General features: G+C 43.1%; 1 protein-coding gene across 6 annotated transcripts in view; it reads right to left on the bottom strand.

Moving 5' to 3' along the window:
• Positions 1 to 10,870: 10,870 nt before the first annotated feature.
• The window catches only part of mgarpa (mitochondria localized glutamic acid rich protein a), a 33,831-nt gene continuing 25,203 nt past the window's right edge, over positions 10,871 to 19,498 (bottom strand). For 3 of the 6 annotated variants that reach the window (XM_084150276.1, XM_084150275.1, XM_084150273.1), the window contains 4 exons: positions 17,713 to 17,816; positions 17,362 to 17,467; positions 16,286 to 16,306; positions 10,871 to 13,251 (listed from right to left, as the gene is read on the bottom strand). In XM_084150276.1, coding sequence (XP_084006402.1) covers positions 12,839 to 13,251; positions 16,286 to 16,306; positions 17,362 to 17,467; positions 17,713 to 17,796 — 624 coding nt within the window. In that variant the 5' untranslated portion in view covers positions 17,797 to 17,816 and the 3' untranslated portion in view covers positions 10,871 to 12,838. The remainder of the gene's footprint in view (positions 13,252 to 16,285; positions 16,307 to 17,361; positions 17,468 to 17,712; positions 17,817 to 19,498) is intronic. The other 3 variants (XM_084150277.1, XM_084150278.1, XM_084150274.1) reach the window with 2 other exon arrangements.

The following is a 19,498-nucleotide window of genomic DNA, read 5'->3' as shown; positions in this document are numbered from 1 at the left end:
TCACCGGACGTGCTACATTGTCGCAGACCTGCTGTTTTCAACTCTCTCTCGCTCTCTACCTCATCTGCTATTTCAACTTCTAAATGCCCGGCTATGAAAAGCCAAGTGACATTTACTCCTGATGTACTGAGGTGTTGCAACCTCTACAACCACTGTGATTATTATTTGACCCTGCTGGTCATCTATGAACGTTTGAACATCTTGGAGAAAAATCTGGCCTTAATGGCCATGTACTGTTATAATCTCCACCCAGCACAGCCAGAAGGGGACTGGCCACCCCTCAGAGCCTGGTTCCTCTCTAGGTTTCTGCCTTTCTAGGGAGTTTTTCCTATCCCCCGTGCCTCTACATCTGCATTGCTTGCTGTTTGGGGTTTTAGGCTGGGTTTCTGTATAGCACTTTGTGACACCTGCTGATGTAAAAAGGGCTTTATAAATAAAATTTGATTGATTTAAATGTTATATATATGATGAGCTTCCGCATCAGTATGAATATTGTGTAGTCCAATGGTTGCAAGTTTATATTCTCGTCCACCAATGAGGTAGCAGTTGACCTGGGGACGAGGTTATTAAGTTTACTATGACAACGATAGTAGATGCTCATATATTGGACATCATTTGTCATGGTGTATTTTCAATAGCAGAGAGGTTTTAAAGTTGAAACAAATAATAAAGCAATAGACAACACTGAAATATTCATTTAGTTCAGAAAAACAGCAATGTTTAAAATAATCACAGTTTGTAGCCCATGCTAGGCCAGTGCGCAGCGTGAAGCCATCCACTCACAGGACAGAACAAGCCATTATATATAGCCCATTAAAAACCTGCCTGCAAACATTAGGACAGACACACTGAATTATCCCACTCCTTAAATTAGGAATTATCCTACATTCACTTCTTATCAATGGTCTCGGTACCTTTTCAAATATGCCTAGCATAGCAAAAAATAAAATATAATACGTGAGGAAAGTGAGAAGAAAACTAGGCCTACAACAAATAAGTAGAGTATGCCTACAGTGAGAGCCTTGTATGACCTGCAGATGATTTTAACTGGTTCTGACAAAGTTATGAACATGTATTTATGAATCTAAACTAACTAGTAAGTCATCTACTTTGAAAAGCAGAAAAAAAACTGAGCCATATCAAGCACTGAATTAACATACCACCACACAAGCCTGACTGCAGTGTAAAAAAGACATCACCGAGTGTAAAAACCTGACTGACTCGTCGTCATGCTCGTTTCCCAATATGAATCCCATGTCTGGCTTGCAACTGAGGTTTATTCAACTGTAACACTGCATTAGTAAAAGGTCTGTGGATCACAAGCTGGAGGAAAAGAGGAGGAATACTGAGGTGGTAAGTTATCCTAATGGATCTGGTCTCCCAAGAACAAGCCAGTGATTTACAAAAGCCATCTGATCGCATTCCCTTTGAGAGTTAACTACTTGTGATGTTCACATTGGAATCAGCCCAAAGAGGAAAAACATGAGGCTAGTTAAAGAATGCTGGTCACATTCCTGCCAGGCCATGACGCAATTGCTGGCTGAGCATCAGATGTGTAATATTGCGTTGGATGGTGAGAATCAGAAAACACCATTGGAGTGAATCTACTGTGAGGTTCCTTAGTTGAAGTAAACTATGACATACTATGCTGTGAGAGTATCCTTAGCCTTCACAGCTGTACCCATGCTGAAAACTAAGAAAATAGAACTCCCATTGAAAGAAATACAGTCTCCTTGTAAAGGTTGTGCAGATTAACCAGTAGTAAACTCCCAGGTGTTTTGTGACTGCGCGCATCTAAAGGTAACGTATTGTACTATATGACTGACTTTCTGCAGTGTCACAGGTTCAGTTGTGAAGCCTATATAGAGGGACCATTTCTAAACGATTTCGATGTGATACAATAGGAAGATGTACCTCTTCTTGGAACAGGTGGAGTACGTCTAGAAGAATATACCAGATGTTTGTTTCCATAAAGCAGGCATTAACTGAATATATACACAGACAATTCCCTGAACCAAGACGGGGAGACAACAAGTTTTATACTACAGATAAATATCAAGGGTCGACTGTCAGGGGTTAGGGGTCAAAGTGTGTGGGAGGGTTAAAGGGTGGGGGAAGACACATCCCTTTTCTTCCTCAGGGTAGAGATGTTTCATCCAGGGGCTCCAAGTGCTTACTGTGATGAATAGAATGAGAAGAAAACAGAAGTTACATAAAAACACAAGGTATCAAGACTGGTGCATGACAGACCAGAGACAGAACAATTAATATAAATAAGTAGGCATCTTTTCACCAGGGGAAAACACTACACAGGTTTAGGTTAGATTACAATACACTATAGTGTATTGGAATAGTGTATTGTAATCTAACCTAAACCTGTGTAGTGTTTTCCCCTGGTGAAAAGATGCCTACTTAGAGAAGTGACTACAGAAGTTCAGTACCTGTCAGTTGGTTCTACTGCATCTGCATCCTAAGCAGCTGTCGCTTGCCCTGAAGACCGACGTGGTAAGATCGCATTAGATCACAATACTATGACTAGCACTGAAATGGCAGTAGCCTGTTAATCTAGGTTTCAAAATGTGAAATACAGATATAGGATCTTAAATTTGATCACCCAGTTGTTGCAAACTTGTATTTTATTAAATGGTTTAAAAAGGCTTCTGAAGTTTGTAATTTCCACTTAAACATTTTAGACTTGATTTGCCAACTAAAAATGTATCAACCCCTACCAAAAAATGTTATAATCCACATAATTCACATTTCCTGTTGCTGCAGGATTATTTTCCTGCTGTGAGAAACGGGTCAAATTAAGATCTTACAGTGGGGGAAAAAAGTATTTAGTCAGCCACCAATTGTGCAAGTTCTCCCACTTAAAAAGATGAGAGAGGCCTGTAATTTTCATCATAGGTACACGTCAACTATGACAAACAAATTGAGATTTTTTTTCTCCAGAAAATCACATTGTAGGATTTTTAATGAATGTATTTGCAAATTATGGTGGAAAATAAGTATTTGGTCACCTACAAACAAGCAAGATTTCTGTCTCTCACAGACCTGTAACTTCTTCTTTGAGAGGCTCCTCTGTCCTCCACTCGTTACCTGTATTAATGGCACCTGTTTGAACTTGTTATCAGTATAAAAGACACCTGTCCACAACCTCAAACAGTCACACTCCAAACTCCACTATGGCCAAGACCAAAGAGCTGTCAAAGGACACCAGAAACAAAATTGTAGACCTGCACCAGGCTGGGAAGACTGAATCTGAAATAGGTAAGCAGCTTGGTTTGAAGAAATCAACTGTGGGAGCAATTATTAGGAAATGGAAGACATACAAGACCACTGATAATCTCCCTCGATTTGGGGCTCCACGCAAGATCTCACCCCGTGGGGTCAAAATGATCACAAGAACGGTGAGCAAAAATCCCAGAACCACACAGTGGGACCTAGTGAATGACCTGCAGAGAGCTGGGACCAAAGTAACAAAGCCTACCATCAGTAACACACTACGCCGCCAGGGACTCAAATCCTGCAGTGCCAGACGTGTCCCCCTGCTTAAGCCAGTACATGTCCAGGCCCGTCTGAAGTTTGCTAGAGTGCATTTGGATGATCCAGAAGAGGATTGGGAGAATGTCATATGGTCAGATGAAACCAAAATAGAACTTTTTGGTAAAAACTCAACTCGTCGTGTTTGGAGGACAAAGAATGCTGAGTTGCATCCAAAGAACACCATACCTACTGTGAAGCATGGGGGTGGAAACATCATGCTTTGGGGCTGTTTTTCTGCAAAGGGACCAGGACGACTGATCTGTGTAAAGGAAAGAATGAATGGGGCCATGTATCGTGAGATTTTGAGTGAAAACCTCCTTCCATCAGCAAGGGCATTGAAGATGAAACGTGGCTGGGTCTTTCAGCATGACAATGATCCCAAACACACCGCCCGGGCAACGTAGGAGTGGCTTCGTAAGAAGCATTTCAAGGTCCTGGAGTGGCCTAGCCAGTCTCCAGATCTCAACCCCATAGAAAATCTTTGGAGGGAGTTGAAAGTCTGTGTTGCCCAGCGACAGCCCCAAAACATCACTGCTCTAGAGGAGATCTGCATGGAGGAATGGGCCAAAATACCAGCAACAGTGTGTGAAAACCTTGTGAAGACTTACAGAAAACGTTTGACCTGTGTCATTGCCAACAAAGGGTATATAACAAAGTATTGAGAAACTTTTGTTATTGACCAAATACTTATTTTCCACCATAATTTGCAAATAAATTCATTAAAAATCCTACAATGTGATTTTCTGGAGAAAAAAAATCTCATTTTGTCTGTCATAGTCGACGTGTACCTATGATGAAAATTACAGGCCTCTCATCTTTTTAAGTGGGAGAACTTGCACAATTGGTGGCTGACTAAATACTTTTCCCCCCACTGTATATCTGTACAACTACCATCATTTAGCTCCAATAGATGATTTCCGTCAGTTGGATGAGTAGATTTCCTTTTTTTTAAATCATCTACTCATCCAACTGATCAGACATTCTATTGATCAGTTGCATCCTGTTTAGTTGTCAAATTACCTGTTAGCTCAGCAGCAGGGGCCTCGTCTTCGTCTGGGATAATCCTGCCGGTCATGGGGCCAACCCCCAGGACTTTGGGCCTCTTGTCTGACTTGGCCGCTCCCTCCAGCACCACTACAATGTACTCCTTAGCAGGTGCTGCCACCGCAACTAGAGCAGCCTCCACTGGTGCAGGCTCTGCCGCCGCCACTGGTGCAGGCTCTGCCGCCGCCACTGGTGCAGGCTCTGCCGCCGCCACTGGTGCAGGCTCTACCGCCGCCACTGGTGCAGGCTCTGCCGCCGCCACTGCTGCAGGCTCTGCCGCCGCCACTGGTGCAGGCTCTGCCGCCGCCACTGGTGCAGGCTCTGCCGCCGCCACTGGTGCAGGCTCTGCCGCCTCCACTGGTGCAGGCTCTGCCGCCTCCACTGGTGCAGGCTCTGCCGCCTCCACAGGTGCAGGCTCTGCCGCCTCCACAGGTGCAAGCTCTGCCGCCTCCACAATCTCTGTTGCGGCAGCCTCAACTGGAACTTCTTCGACTGCAGCTGGAGCCTCCTCTACGGGTGCGGTCTCGACTGAAGCCTCTACTGCAGCTGGGGCCTCTATGGGAGCTGGCTCAACCTCCATAACCTCAGCTGGGACAATCTCAACTGGAGGTTCGACTGCAGCTGGGGCCTCTTCTACTGGTGCAGCCTCAACTGGGGCTGCTTCTTCTGCAGCTGGGGCCTCCACTGGGGCAGCCTCCTTGACTTCTACAACAGGCACAACCACTTCAGTGACTGTTGTCACCGCCAAAGCAGAGGCTGCTGCCATAGCCACTGGTGCCACTGCAAGATAGAACCAAGCGCACATACATCACTCACACTCATGTTACAAAAATACTGACTCAAACAACATACAGTGCATTCGGAAAGTATTCAGACCCCTTGACTTTTTCCACATTTTGTTATGTTACAGCCTTATTCTAAAATGGATTTAAAAAACAAAATCCTCAATATACAGTACCAGTCAAAAGTTTGTACACACCTACTCATTCAAGGGTTTTTCTTTATTTTTACTATTTTCTACATTGTAGAATAATAGTGAAGACATCAAAACTATGACATAACACATATGGAATCATGTAGTAACCAAAAGTGTTAAACAAATCTAAATATATTTGAGATTCTTCAAAGTACCCACCCTTTGCCTTGATGACAGCTTTGCACACTCTTGGCATTCTCTCAACCAGCTTCACCTGGAATGCTTTTCCAACAACCTTGAAGGAGTTCCCACATATGCTGAGCACTTTTCCTTCACTCTGCGGTCCAACTCATCCCAAACCATCTCAATTCGCTTGAGTTCGGGGGATTGTGGAGGCCAGGTCATCTGATGAAGCACTCCATCACTCTCCTTCTTGGTCAAATAGCCCTTACACAGCCTAGAGGTGTGTTGGGTCATCGTCCTGTTGGAAAAACAAATTATATTCCCACTAAGCGCAAACCAGATGGGATGGCGCATCGCTGCAGAATGCTGTGGAAGCCATGCTGGTTAAGTGTGCCTTGAATTCCAAATAAATCACTGACAGTGTCACCAGAAAAGCACCCCCACACTTCACGGTGGGAACCACACATGCGGCGATCATCCGTTCACCTACTCTGCGTCTCACAAAGACACGGCGGTTTGAACCCAAAATCTCAAATTTGGACTCATCATATTAAAAGGACAGATTTCCACCGGTCTAATGTCCATTGCTTGCTCGTGTTTCTTGGCCCAAGCAAGTCTCTTCTTCTTATTGGTGTCCTTTAGTAGTGTTTTCTTTGCAGCAATTCGACCTTGAAGGCCTGATTCACGCAGTCTCCTCTGAACAGTTGATGTTGAGATTTGTCTATTACTTGAACTCTGTGAAGCAATTATTTAGGCTGCAATTTCTGAGTCTGATAACTCTAATGAACTTAACCTCTGCAGCAGAGATAACTCTGGGTCTTCCTTTCCTGTGGCGGTCCTCATGAGAGCCAGTTTCATCATAGCGCTTGATGGTTTTTGCGACTGCACTTGAAGAAACTTTCAAAGTTCTTGAAATCTTCCGGATTGACTGACCTTCATGTCTTAAGGTAATGGACTGTCATTTCTCTTTGCTTATTTGAGTTTTTCTTGCCATAATATGGACTTGGTCTTTTACCAAATAGGGCTATCTTTTGTATACCACCCCTACCTTGTCACAACACAACTGATTGGCTCAAACGAGTTAAGGAAAGAAATTCCACAAATTAACTTTTAACAAGGCACACCTGTTAAATGAAATGCATTCCAGGGTACTACCTCATGAAGCTGGTTGAGAGAATGCCAAGAGTACGCAAAGCTGTCATCAAGGAAAGGGTAGCTACTTTGAAGAATCTCAAATATAAAATACACTAATCAAAATGTAACACTTTTTTGTTTGTTGGTTACTACATGATTCCATGTGTTTTTTCATAGTTTTGATGTCTTCACTGTTATTCTACAATGTAGAAAATAGTAAAAATAACACACACACATGACAAAATGAAAACAGGTCTTTAGAAATTAGCAAATTTATTTAAAAAAATATATTTTTTAAATACCTTATTTACAAAAGTATTCAGCCCCTTTGCTATGAGACTCAAAATTGAGCTCAGGTCCATCCTGTTTCCATTGATCATCCTTGAGATGTTTCTACAACTTGATTGGAGTCCACCTGTGGTAGAATGAATTGATTGGACATGCTTTGGAAAGGCACACCTGTCTACACTACCGGTCAAAAGTTTGGACACACCTACTCATTCAAGTGTTTTTCTTTATTTTTGTACTATTTTCTACATTGTAGAAAAATTGTGAAGACATCAAAACTATGAAATAACACATATGAAATCATGTAGTAACCAAAAAAGTGTTAAAATCAAAATATATTCTATATTTGAGATTCTTCAAAGTAGCCACCCTTTGCCTTGACAGCTTTGCACACTCTTGGCATTCTCTCAACCAGCTTCACCTGGAATGGTTTTCCAACAGTCTTAAAGGATTTCCCACATATGCTGAGCACTTGTTGGCTGCTTTTCCTTCACTCTGCGTTCCGACTCATCCCAAACCATCTCAATTTGGTTGAGGTCGGTGGATTGTGGAGGCCAGGTCATCTGATGCAGCACTCCATCACTCTCCTTCTTGGTCAAATAGCCCTTACACAGCCCTTACTTGAACTCTGTGGAGCATTTATTTGGGCTGCAATTTCTGAGGCTGGTAATGAACTCTAATGAACTTCCATTCCTGTGGCAGTCCTCATGAGAGCCAGTTTTATCATAGCCCTTGGTGGTTTTTGCGACTGCACTCGAAGAAACTTTCAAAGTTCTTGAAAAGTTCCGTATTGACTGACCTTCATGTCTTAAAGTCATGATGGATTGTCGTTTCGCTTTGCTTATTTGAGCCGTTCTTGCCATAATATGGACTTGGTCTTTTACCAAATGGGGCTATCTTCTGTATACCACCCCTACCTTGTCAAAACACAACTGATTGGCTCAAACACATTAAGAAGGCACAAATTAACTTTGAAGAAGGCACACCTGTTAAATGAAATGCATTCCAGGGTACTACCTCATGAAGCTGTTTGAGAGAATGCCAAGAGTATGCAAAGCTGTCATCAAAGCAAAGGTGGCTATTTGAAGAATCTCAAATATATAATAGATTTTGATTTGTTTAACACTTTTTTGGTTACTACATGATTCCATATGTGTTATTTCATAGTTTTGATGTCGTCACTATTATTGTACAATGTAGAAAATAGTAAAAATAAAGAAAAAACTTTGAATGAGTAGGTGTTCTAAAACTTTTAACCGGTAGTGTAGATAATGTCCCACAGTTGACAGTGCATGGCAGAGCAAAAACCAAGCTATGAGGTCGAAGGAATTGTCCGTAGAGCTCCGAGACAGGATTGTGTCGAGGCACAGATCTGGGTACCACAACATTTCTGCAGCATTGAAGGTCCCCAAGAACACAGTGGCCTCCATCATTCTTAAATGGAAGAAGATTGGAACCACCAAGACTCTTCCTAGACCTGGCCGCCCGGCCAAACTGAGCAATCAGGGGAGAAGGGCCTTGGTCAGGAAGGTGACCAAGAACCCGATGGTCACTCTGACAGAGCTCCAGAGTACCTCTGTGGAGATGGTTGTCCTTCTGGAAGGTTCTCCCATCTCTGCAGCACTACCCCAATCAGGCCTTTATGGTAGTGTGGCCAGACGGAAGCCACTCCTCAGTAAAAGGAACATGACAGCCCGCTTGGAGTTTGCCAAAAGGCACATAAAGGACTCTGACCATGAGAAACATCCAGGCTCTGTCGTAGCCAGCCGCGACCGGGAGACCCATGGGGCGGCGCACAATTTGCCCAGCGTCGTCCAGGGTAGGGGAGGGAATGGCCGGCAGGGATGTAGCTCAGTTGGTAGAGCATGGCGTTCGCAACGCCAGGGTTGTGGGTTCGATTCCCACGGGTGGCCAGTATGAAAAATATATATAATGTATGCACTCACTAACTGTAAGTCGCTCTGGATAAGAGCGTCTGCTAAATGACAAAAATGTAAATGTAAATGTAAACAAGATTGTCTGGTCTGAATGCCAAGCGTCACGTCTGGAGGAAACCTGGCACCATTCCTACAGTGAAGCATGGTGGTGGCAGCATCATGCCGTGGGGATGTTTTTCAGCTCCAGGGACTGGGAGACTAGTCAGGATCGAGGGAAAGATTAACGGAGAAAAGCACAGAGAGCTCCTTGATGAAAACCTGCTCCACAGCTCCCAGGACCTAAGATTGGGGCGAAGGTTCACCTTCCAACAGGACAACGACCTTAAGCAAACAGCCAAGACAACACAGGAGTGGCTTCGGACAAGTCTCTGAATGTCCTTGAGTGGCACAGCCAGAGCCCGGACTTGAACCAGATCGAACGTCTCTGGAGAGACCTGAAAATAGCTGTGCAGCGACGCTCCCCATCCAACCTGACAGAGCTTGAGAGGATCTGCAGAGAAGAATGGGAGAAACTCCCCAAATACAGGTGTACCAAGCTTGTAGCGTCATACCCAAAAAGACTAAAGGCTGTAATCGCTGCCAAATGTGCTTCAAAGTACTGAGTAAAGTGTCTGAATACTTATGTAAATGTGATATGTTTATTTTAATACATTTGCAAACATTTCTAAACCTGTTTTTGCTTTGTCATTATGGGGTATTGGGTGGAGATTGACTTAGATTGTTTTTTAAATCCATTTTAGAATAAGGCTATAATGTAACAAAATGTGGAATAAGTCACTGTACCACACTCACCCAATGTGATGCGTAAAAAGGAGATCCAGAAAAACAGAGGCAGGTAGCCATGCCAACATGAAAGTTGTAGTATTTTGTGTACAAATCCCAAGAGACGGTGAAAGACGCATTCTTGTTTGAAAAGTGCAGTTTGACCAAAACCGTTACCATCAATTGACTTGATGGGTTAGGGAGAATACAAGCAAGTGCAGACAAACACCACGTAGCCACTAGCCAGACAGAGGACAATGACTTACAGGAAACCATGCTAGTTGAAACAAGCACAGTGAGACCAGACCGAAAAGGTAGCTTGTGTTGTACAAACAAAGTCAGTCTTCGCAAAAACAAGACAGACATAGGGGTTAGCTAGTGCTTCTTCAGAAAGAAAAAAGGCCATCCGAATGGGTTCAGACAATTTTTTGCGTTTGCATCAATATGTCCAGTACCAGGTGAATATAGACCTTCACCGTGCATTGTGGCATTAACCTCTATTGCATTCATCACTTGTTCTCCAAAAGTCCCACATTTCAACTAGAAGACCTGTCAATTTTTGGGGGGCACATTTTGGTGAATAAGGCAAAGCAGAAATGCATTTGACCAATGCAGGCTGGCAGACAATGGAAAGAATGTACCCACCAGAGCACTGCAGGAGAATGGGTGGTGTTGAGTGGGTTAGGATGGAGCCTACTGGTGGTATTGAGTGGGTTAGGATGGAGCCTCCTCGTGGTGTTGAGTGGGTTAGGATGGAGCCTACTGGTGGTGTTGAGTGGGTTAGGATGGAGCCTACTGGTGGTGTTGAGTGGGTTAGGATGGAGCCTACTGGTGGTGTTGAGTGGGTTAGGATGGAGCCTACATGTGCAGAACTTAACTAATACATAGTGGAGGCTGGTGGGAGGAGCTATAGGACAGGCTCATTGTAAGGGCTGGAATGGCATATATGGGAATGGTTTCAAACATATGGAAACCACGTTTGCCTCAGTTCCATTTATTCCATTCCAATGAGCCAGTCCTCCTACATCACCTCCATCCAGCCTCCTCTGCTACTACTACCGCATGCAGGGTAGCAGTGGCATGGGTGCAGATAGCAGGCATAGCAAAGAAAGGCATTGCAGTGTACCACTACAACATTCCATTGCGCAGAAGAGGGTACAGGAAGTGATGATGGAATAGTGTCTGGAAAAGCAGTTAACTGGGCATAAAAATCCCCATGCAGTGCATGTATGCAACACAAAATGCCTTGTAAGAATAGAAGTGTGAATGAGTAATTTCTAATGTGAATACAGACATTAAAATAAGTGTATCAGAATATACAATAAAGAACGTACTTTTGCATGTTGTCCACCATCCTTTATAAAAGAGGCCACCTCAAATAAAATAAAATGCCTTCCTGCCAAATATCACAAAGGCACACACACACCAAATGGGATAATGGTTTGATTTGAAACACATTGGTCTTGACATTTTTTCACAACTAGGGAGCTTTTCGGATTTGTGTGCTGGTCTGAAGTAAATCATTTGTCGACTCGTGGGGCAGCAGTGCAGAGATGAATTAACTAGTGTCAGTGTGGGGGATTTATCCCCAGGTTCATGGTAAAACTATAGTATAATATTATATTTAAAAAATATAACGTTTAGTTATAAAAAGGTGTTAGATATTTACGCAATTAACACATAACTTTCTGGAGGCGGATTGTCTTGTCATTTTTCCTTGTGATGGAAACCATTGTTTTGGAAAGACACTGGTTTTCTGCACCCGAAAACCCTACAAGCGTAGCGTATTAGCGCAAGCAAACCAAATCCAGACAAATTAAACACAGGAGTGGATATTTCCAGTTTCTCAATACTTTTATTGTGTGGCTTGATGAATTCCATTGATCAATTACACAACTTCTCACTGCGTTAGCCAGTTAAGAAAATAGCCAAATCTGAATGACCACATGGTTGAGTTCATCAAGTTAACCTTACGAGGTCATTCCCTCAAAAGTTCCAGTTTTACAGTGAAGAATAAAAACACACGGCAACAGTTTGTTTTGTTCAGAGTTGTCTCTATTAGCAGAAGCTACCACACGGCTGCATGAGATGTACAGCGGGTTAGGTTAAACCAAGCTTTTATCATTACATCGGCGTGTACCAACTCAGTGATATCTGGCAGAGAAGCATATTAAGAGGCTTAAAAAAAAGTACAGTTATACAATGTAATATCTCCCTGAGTATTAGTGATTGGTTGGCCGTGGACTGGGCTTACACATTACAAACAAAATAACAATCAAATGGCGCATTTGAGGTGTTTTCCTGTTCGTGTTTGCATGCGGCGTCGGGCCTCTGAGGTAAGGCAGGTGAGAAGTTAAAGATCGTTGATACGTGAGGTCAGTGGAGCTTGAAAACAGAATGGTGAGAGGACATTGAGAGGGGTGGGTGGATAAAGGTAGTTGAGGGGGAAAGTGATTTGCACTGTGTATTTCTATCCTTACTGTAATTATACGAGATTGCAAACATTACATCCTTAACTGTGCAAGAGATAGTCCTGCATTGATGACATCACTACCACTTTCTATCTGCTGTTCTGATTGGATAGGGAATTCAGGAAACAACACAGCCTCTCTGGTGAAAGCTTAAGGCTTTTACCATCTCCAGGAATCACAACAACTATACTGTACACAGCCAGGAGAGAGACTGAACTATATAAAATAAATCAAACCCCATAAAGTCTGGAAGCTTCTAGTGTGAAGAGGAGAAATAACAAAATATTATACTCTGTCTTCTCACTTTAACTTAAAAATCAGTCATATCATTAATTACACCTCCGCCATCTACATAAACTCTAATAAATAAAATGTGTTATTTCGAGAGAAGAACCTTCACATCTGAGGAGTCAAGCTCTAAAGTGGTTTTAGGACCAGGTAGGATCAGTTTTAGGTGATACTGTATGGTATGGGTAAAGAATGGTGTACACCTAGCCTTCCTCTTGTTGCTGGTCTAGCAGTGTGCGTGTGTTGGGCTGGTGGTGAAGGACAGTGTGTTACTCCGTAGCAACAGCAGCCTCAGGGGCTGCCTCCTCCTGTGGGGCCGTACCATTGCTCTCCAGTTCTGCCACAGTAACTGCCTCCTCGGCGATGGCGGGCATGGCAATCTCCTCCACTTTGACCACTTCCTCTGCTGCACCCTCCACTTCCTTTGCCACCTCGACGACCTCTTCTGCGATCTCGGCGATGACTTCAGCAGCCTCGGCAATAGCCTCTGCGATCTCCTCCACCACAGTCTCTGCTTCTACTGCAGCCACTTCCTCTACTGCTGCCGCCACAGCAGGTTCTTCAGAGATTGAATCAGCCTCTTCAGCAGGTTCTGCTACGTTTTCCGCCGCTACAGCCTCCTCGTCTCCCTCAGCCACCTCCTCTGCTTCCTCCTCCCCTCCATCGGCTGCTGCTTCCTCACCTGAAACAAAGAGAGAAACATTTATAAAATCAGTAAAGATGGCATCGCTCTTTGAAGCTCACCAACACCACTGCCCGAGTAAGCCATGCTCTACTACACACAATACTCAAAGAAATAAATGGATTTGCAGAGCATGTGAAATTACCCTACATAACACTACTAGCCTATATTAACAGAATATTCAGATAAAGTACTATTTCTAAGTTATATATTTATATCTGATCATGTATAGCTCAGATCTAGTTCTGTATCCTGAGCTGCCGTGTGCACAACTACACACTCAATCATACACCGCATCACACACGCCCATGCCACTCCTCTTACCACACCTCCCGCTCATACCACACTCCACCTGGAAGGGGCAAACCCCAGCAAATCAAATCACTGCAGAGGAGAATTCACTACAGAACCACATGCAAACCCAAAGACAGAAAGGGCGGGACAGAGGAATAAAAACGACAGAGGGAGGGAAGCGAAATTAAAGTGACAGTGAACGTAGACAGGGTCAGGTCAGAGGGTAGAGGGTAGAGGATAAAGATGGCAAATCTTACCATCTAATCAAAGCTACCAGTACCTGGAAACTCCAACAACAACACAGAGACAACCAAGGTGGTTTGTGCACGTTTAATTTAAAAATTGCGGTGTTAATTTAAAATTAGGAAATAAGAGAAGGGAGCTATATGAAGCATCCAGCAGAGAAACTTTCAGAAACAGACAATAGTTGAATGTATGGCACGTAGCAGGAAAGTAGAAGAGATTTCCCCCTTTTCAGATTCATCCAAACAGTCCAGTACGCTATAATGTCCCGAGGTGTAGGCAATTTACTTTTACACTGAAAAGAGTAAACATAGGAGAGAGTTAGCAGAAAGGGAGGAAGAGAACCTTTAACCAAAATAACTTACAAATCTGATAAAAAATTTGACCATTATCAAAATTTCAAATTCAACATCCAAGAATATGATCAATTCCCTACGATATTCTCTTGCTTGTGCAATGCGCTCATAATACTAACTGTGCATTAGCGTTCTAGGTGCATAACCCCCTTAACGGCTCACTGAGACGACATCACCGGTTGTCTCCGTTTGGTAGCGAATAAAGAGCCTCTAATAAATAGGTACAGGTTTTAAAGAGGTAAAGGGAGACAGGATTAAAAGTAAAAGAGAAGGGGGAAACATGTTTTGGGATAGATCGTCCAATAGGAAAGGAGTAGTGTCAAGGAGGGGAGCCCCCTGTTCTGATTAACAGGTATTTCAGCCTAAAGGATAGGTTAGGGTCAGATGGGAGAAGCTTGGTCGGATCAGATAGGGGGAAAATTGAGTTTACTTTCAGAATCCAAAGTACCACTGATACAAATGTCTATATCAAAGTCAGCAACAGGATTAGTCTTAAATTTACCATCTAGAGAAACCAAAACATTTTGTGCAGGCAAACTCATTTCGGAACGGGTCCTTCCAAATATTACCATCAACAGTAGGTTTTACACCAACTAGATGCTTATGGTCCCCTAACAATCTTTTCTGCCATTAACCAGGTTTCCAGACAACCTTTTTATTTGCGTAAAGTAGCTGTCAGGTAAAACATAAAAATAAATTGTCAGGACAGGCCTGACGGAAACAGCAAGTCTGTAAACTTTCCAAATTTCGACAAAACACGCTAGAAAAGGTGGGATCGTTTTGTGTCTGTAAAATTAATTACAGAAATGGCGGTGGAAACGATTTTATGCGCAAATATTGATATAATAATCACATCGAAGTAAACTTGGAGTCACGCGATGACGTGTGGTCCTCCCACTACGACTCGGGAAAGCATGCAGTTTATTAGGCTACAGATGAAATAAATTATGATTTTCACAGGGTGGTGAAAGTGCAAGGTGATGAGCTTGATGCTCCTTTCCAATAAATATTGAGGGTCTTATTCTGATGACACGATGATTGATGCTTGGCTGCCGTTTCACAAATTAAAATAATCTTGCTCTATTGTTCATAATAATCTCATGTAATCAGCACTGTATCTGCGAGCTGTTGGCTAGAGCGCACATGCCAATACCAGAGTGGGCACATTCGCTATATAACGCAACATATGTGACAAAACAATCAGTAGAGTCGAAAACGCGATGGAAACCCATTTAACTTGTTTTTACTGTACATGGGAATTTAACCGCAAAAAAGTATTAAGTCATCACGCACAGACCTTAATCCGCAACCAATCAATTTGATGGAAACATCTATGGTGGGAAAATCCACATTTTATTTTTGCGGATTTTGGAATGTTCGCATGAAAATCGGTCGCCAATTGGATGGAAACCTAGCTAATGACAGAAAGCCAAGGCCTTGGGTTGTAAAACTTCCAAGACCAACTCCAGAAAAATCAAACAGAGCAGAACCTGTTCTAGACCCGACATCTTATCTGGGTTTCAATTAAAATAAATGGGTTTATCGCAGACACTTATCCCAGTTACACTGTTTTAACACAAAGTCTAAACAGGTTAAAAGCACTTAGAACTTGTTGCTGATAAATTAATTGACTGAAGATTGATCAGATGAGACAAATGGCTCAGGCAGTTATTTACAAGAACAGGGAGACCATCTAGCCTGGGTGTAAGAATCGATGTGATTGGTGCTCTACCGTGACTAGCCGATGAGGATTAAGGAACCCTACGATGAGTGGAGACGTCACTAATAATAATACTGTAGATTATCGTGTCATTTCACGGCATTTGTTTAAAATCACTGAAATGCAATACGTTAAGACTCAGAGTCCATGAATCCACTCCTTATCCCCAGCATTGGTTCTCAGAATGCGTTTTGTGAATGTGTCAAGAGAAAAACCTAGGTTTGTGAGTGTACCTATAGAGAAACATAGATTCATTTCAAGGCAATCAGTGAGAGAGTGAAAATACTCAAATCCATGCCAAGGTACCCTTAGTGAGTCTAAAAACTGAGTTTCATTGGTCATTCAGAAAGAGTCATTTAACAGGCTGTGAGCTATAATAAATGAAAGACATTAGCTAGTCAAGCCACACATAGGAACTCACCCTCCTCTTCCTCATCCTTGCCTGGAAACAGACAGAAGCAAATTGTCACAGGTTTACATGTGGATTATATGGAGTGTATGATTATAGCGATCCGGCTGATATGTGCATGAATCATGTACGTATATGAATGAGTTGGTCTTAGTAGGCATGTCTGATCTGTACCCAGTTATGATATATGATACAGGCATGGACAGATTTATCTTTACACACACTTGTATGAGCGTGTATGGGCCATACAGCCATGCGCTTGTGTGATATCTGTGTAGTTCGAGTTTATGATTATGCTGAAGCCTGCCAAAATAAACATCCATTACAAGTGGACAACAAAATATATTGTAATCATACATCTTATCTCAGCTGTTTATACAGCAGCAGTAGTCCCTTATGGACCTCTCCCAGTATCAATACCTAACTGCCTGGCCACAGTTGGATTACATAATAGTTGGTCATATAAATAGAATGGTATTGGACGGGAGTGTGTTTGTTTGCAGGAAGTGATTCTGGCAAAGGCGAAAAGGAATGATAGTGGGATGACTTGAGAGCGATATGCAGGGCTCCGACAGCAATGACCAGAGAATGTGAGGGGGGCTGGCCCACTTGGCTAAGAGTCTATGGTGGTCTGGCCAAAACGACTGACTGCTTGATATTGCCGCACACAGAGCTGACTGGGCTGTCCCGTCTGTGTCAACAGTTATTAATACACCTTGACAACGACAGGGGGAGGACAGAGACCACTATCAGTGTGTGTGTGAATTCTAATGAACTCAGCAGAATGTCCACTGCAGCAGAAAGGCTCTCCCAGGGGAGAAAAAGGAGGACACACTGAATAGCCAGGCTACAGTTTTAGGTGTGGTCACTCAGTGACATTCCTCTGATTTAAGTAGAGGATTAACCAGGCCTGCTGTCCTACAATCCCTAGCTTGGATCACATCTCTTTCTCTTAGACCCCGGACCAAACCCAAACAGGTTCTTATCCAATAACCTGGGAGGTGAATGACACAAGGGGTTAGTTGAGGTTGTGAGGCAAGACGGTGGGCGAGGTTGTGAGGCAAGACGGTGGGTAAGGTGAGACTTACTCTTGGGGGGCCATGGTTTGGGAACCCACTCGGTCTTGGGACGAGCGTTGATATCCGCAACACGGTCGGTGAATCTGGCGTGGTCTGTGGTCACGGTGGTGTACGTCTGTTGGAAGAAACACCAAGATAATTTTAATGCTCAAAATAGTTACATTCACCTCTACCAATGAAACGCATTATAACATTCTTCTGAGGGCAACTTTAGCCATGTCAAAGAATAAAAGAGCACATTCTAGAGTTAAAGGTTTATGAAAAAAAAGGCCAGTCTGGGATTATTTCCCCCCCCCCCTTATGAGCTACGTCATCTAAACTCAAACAGATCAAAGTAAAAATAGACAAGTGTAGACTCACGTAGGCGACGGCTCCAGCAAAGGCCCCACCACACAGCAGGGCATAGATGATGTTATCACCAGTACCACCGGGGAGCGACGACATCTGTCGCCGTGGTACTACTACTACAACAACAAAAAAGTCACTGGTTAGGTAAAGGTCACCTGGCCTTCAGATGTCATCAGGAATCACGGTAGATGTTACAGGATATTCTACATTTGATCTAGACCCCACCCCATAAGATTGTTTTAAAAAGATTACAATAGGATAGACCTAATGCAGTGAGAGGGAAGCGTGAGGACAGAAGATTTGTTGAAGCACGATCCCTGGATGTTTATTGGATTAGGTGTCCAGGAATATGCCTGTCAGAGCTCATTTGCCTCCAACTGAAAAACAGTGGTTGGCTGGTAGAACTCCAACCAGACTAACAACAAGGGATAAAGTGAAATAGGCTTGTGTGAAATAAAAGTTGTCGAATTCTAGCTAAATGTAATTTGCCTAGAAGGTTAGTGCAATAGCAATATTCAAAAGCAGGTCAAATGACCCACCACCAATATTAAAGTGAAAAAGTTAATCTTACTCCAGCAGCATATTTTTATGATACTCAGCACAAGGAGGTGTTTTGTCATTTTACGTAGTTCTTTCAAATTTATTGTGCTTTCCGAGTGCCATTACATCAGCAGAAAGAAAAAAACACTGCAGCCAGGCGCTTTGTTTACTACGCCAAGACTTGGACCAGAGTCAGCGTTTCCTCCTAATGCCGTTGAAGGTCAGTGCCCTGCCCTCATGGCAGACAGGCACCAAACGCCATACACACGCACAACACAAAGACGAACAATCGTACACACACACACTTAACACATCTAGACTATAGTCACAAAGAAATCAGACACACGCAACCCATGAAGACAGACATGCATCTACCGTGCAGACAGACTTGCACAAAAACAGAGGAACAGCTTTGCCACAGTTAAAATGTTAACGGTAGCTACAGTTAAGGACAAAATGAACAGCAAGTCACTCCCCACATCGACAACAAGTGTCCGGTTTCACTTGTACAGCAAACCCCAAACTAACAGGACAGCCTGCATGCCATTCACAATGAGTGAGCATAAAATGGGGGACCAGTGATTTTAGGCTCAAATTAAGTTTAGTCTAGATTTTAGTCTGGACATAACTAGTCCCATTGGAAGAGCACCAGTAGGTGTCAATTTCCTCTTGATCCTGATAATTAAGAAAGAACAATATTGCTCAAAATATGTAATAACTAATACACAAGGTTCTCCTTTCGAAAAGGAACACCCCATGACAAAACAGGGAGTGTCAATGCAGGGGGATTTTAACCCTCAATGTTCTCATCCCCCACTGTTCAACCCCCACTGGAGTCGCAGGGTTATAGTGACATGGGATTGTGATAGCACAAGTGGCCGTGGGTCAATGTCATAGGATTAAGCTATGATACCTGCTCTGTGCCTAAGCACTGGTCAAGGGAGGACAGTGGGCATGGAGGGTCCCACTGCGATAAGAAGATGCCCTTTTGTGCATGTAGAGTTGTATGCTGTACAAACGCAAAGCAGGGGCCGGTGTCGCTGTTTTGCATGTTATTTTGCCATTAATATGTGTCACATATCAGTTTGCAAACAATGTACACAAAAAAAACAAAAAACAAACATTGAGTTAATAAAGCCGCATACAAACATGGTCTCTTTTTTGCTTTCTTGAGTAAGGCAGCTCCAAAATGCAGGTGTTTCAGCCTAGCTCCGTGCTTTCTGTGGTGGTGGGGCAGACAGTGGAAAATACGGAGCGT

Source organism: Coregonus lavaretus (assembly GCF_964263955.1).
Source record: "Coregonus lavaretus genome assembly, chromosome: 32".
NCBI lineage: Eukaryota > Metazoa > Chordata > Actinopteri > Salmoniformes > Salmonidae > Coregonus > Coregonus lavaretus.
The sequence above is the reverse complement of the archived record's forward strand: the minus strand, read 5'-3'. Positions and strand labels throughout refer to the sequence as shown.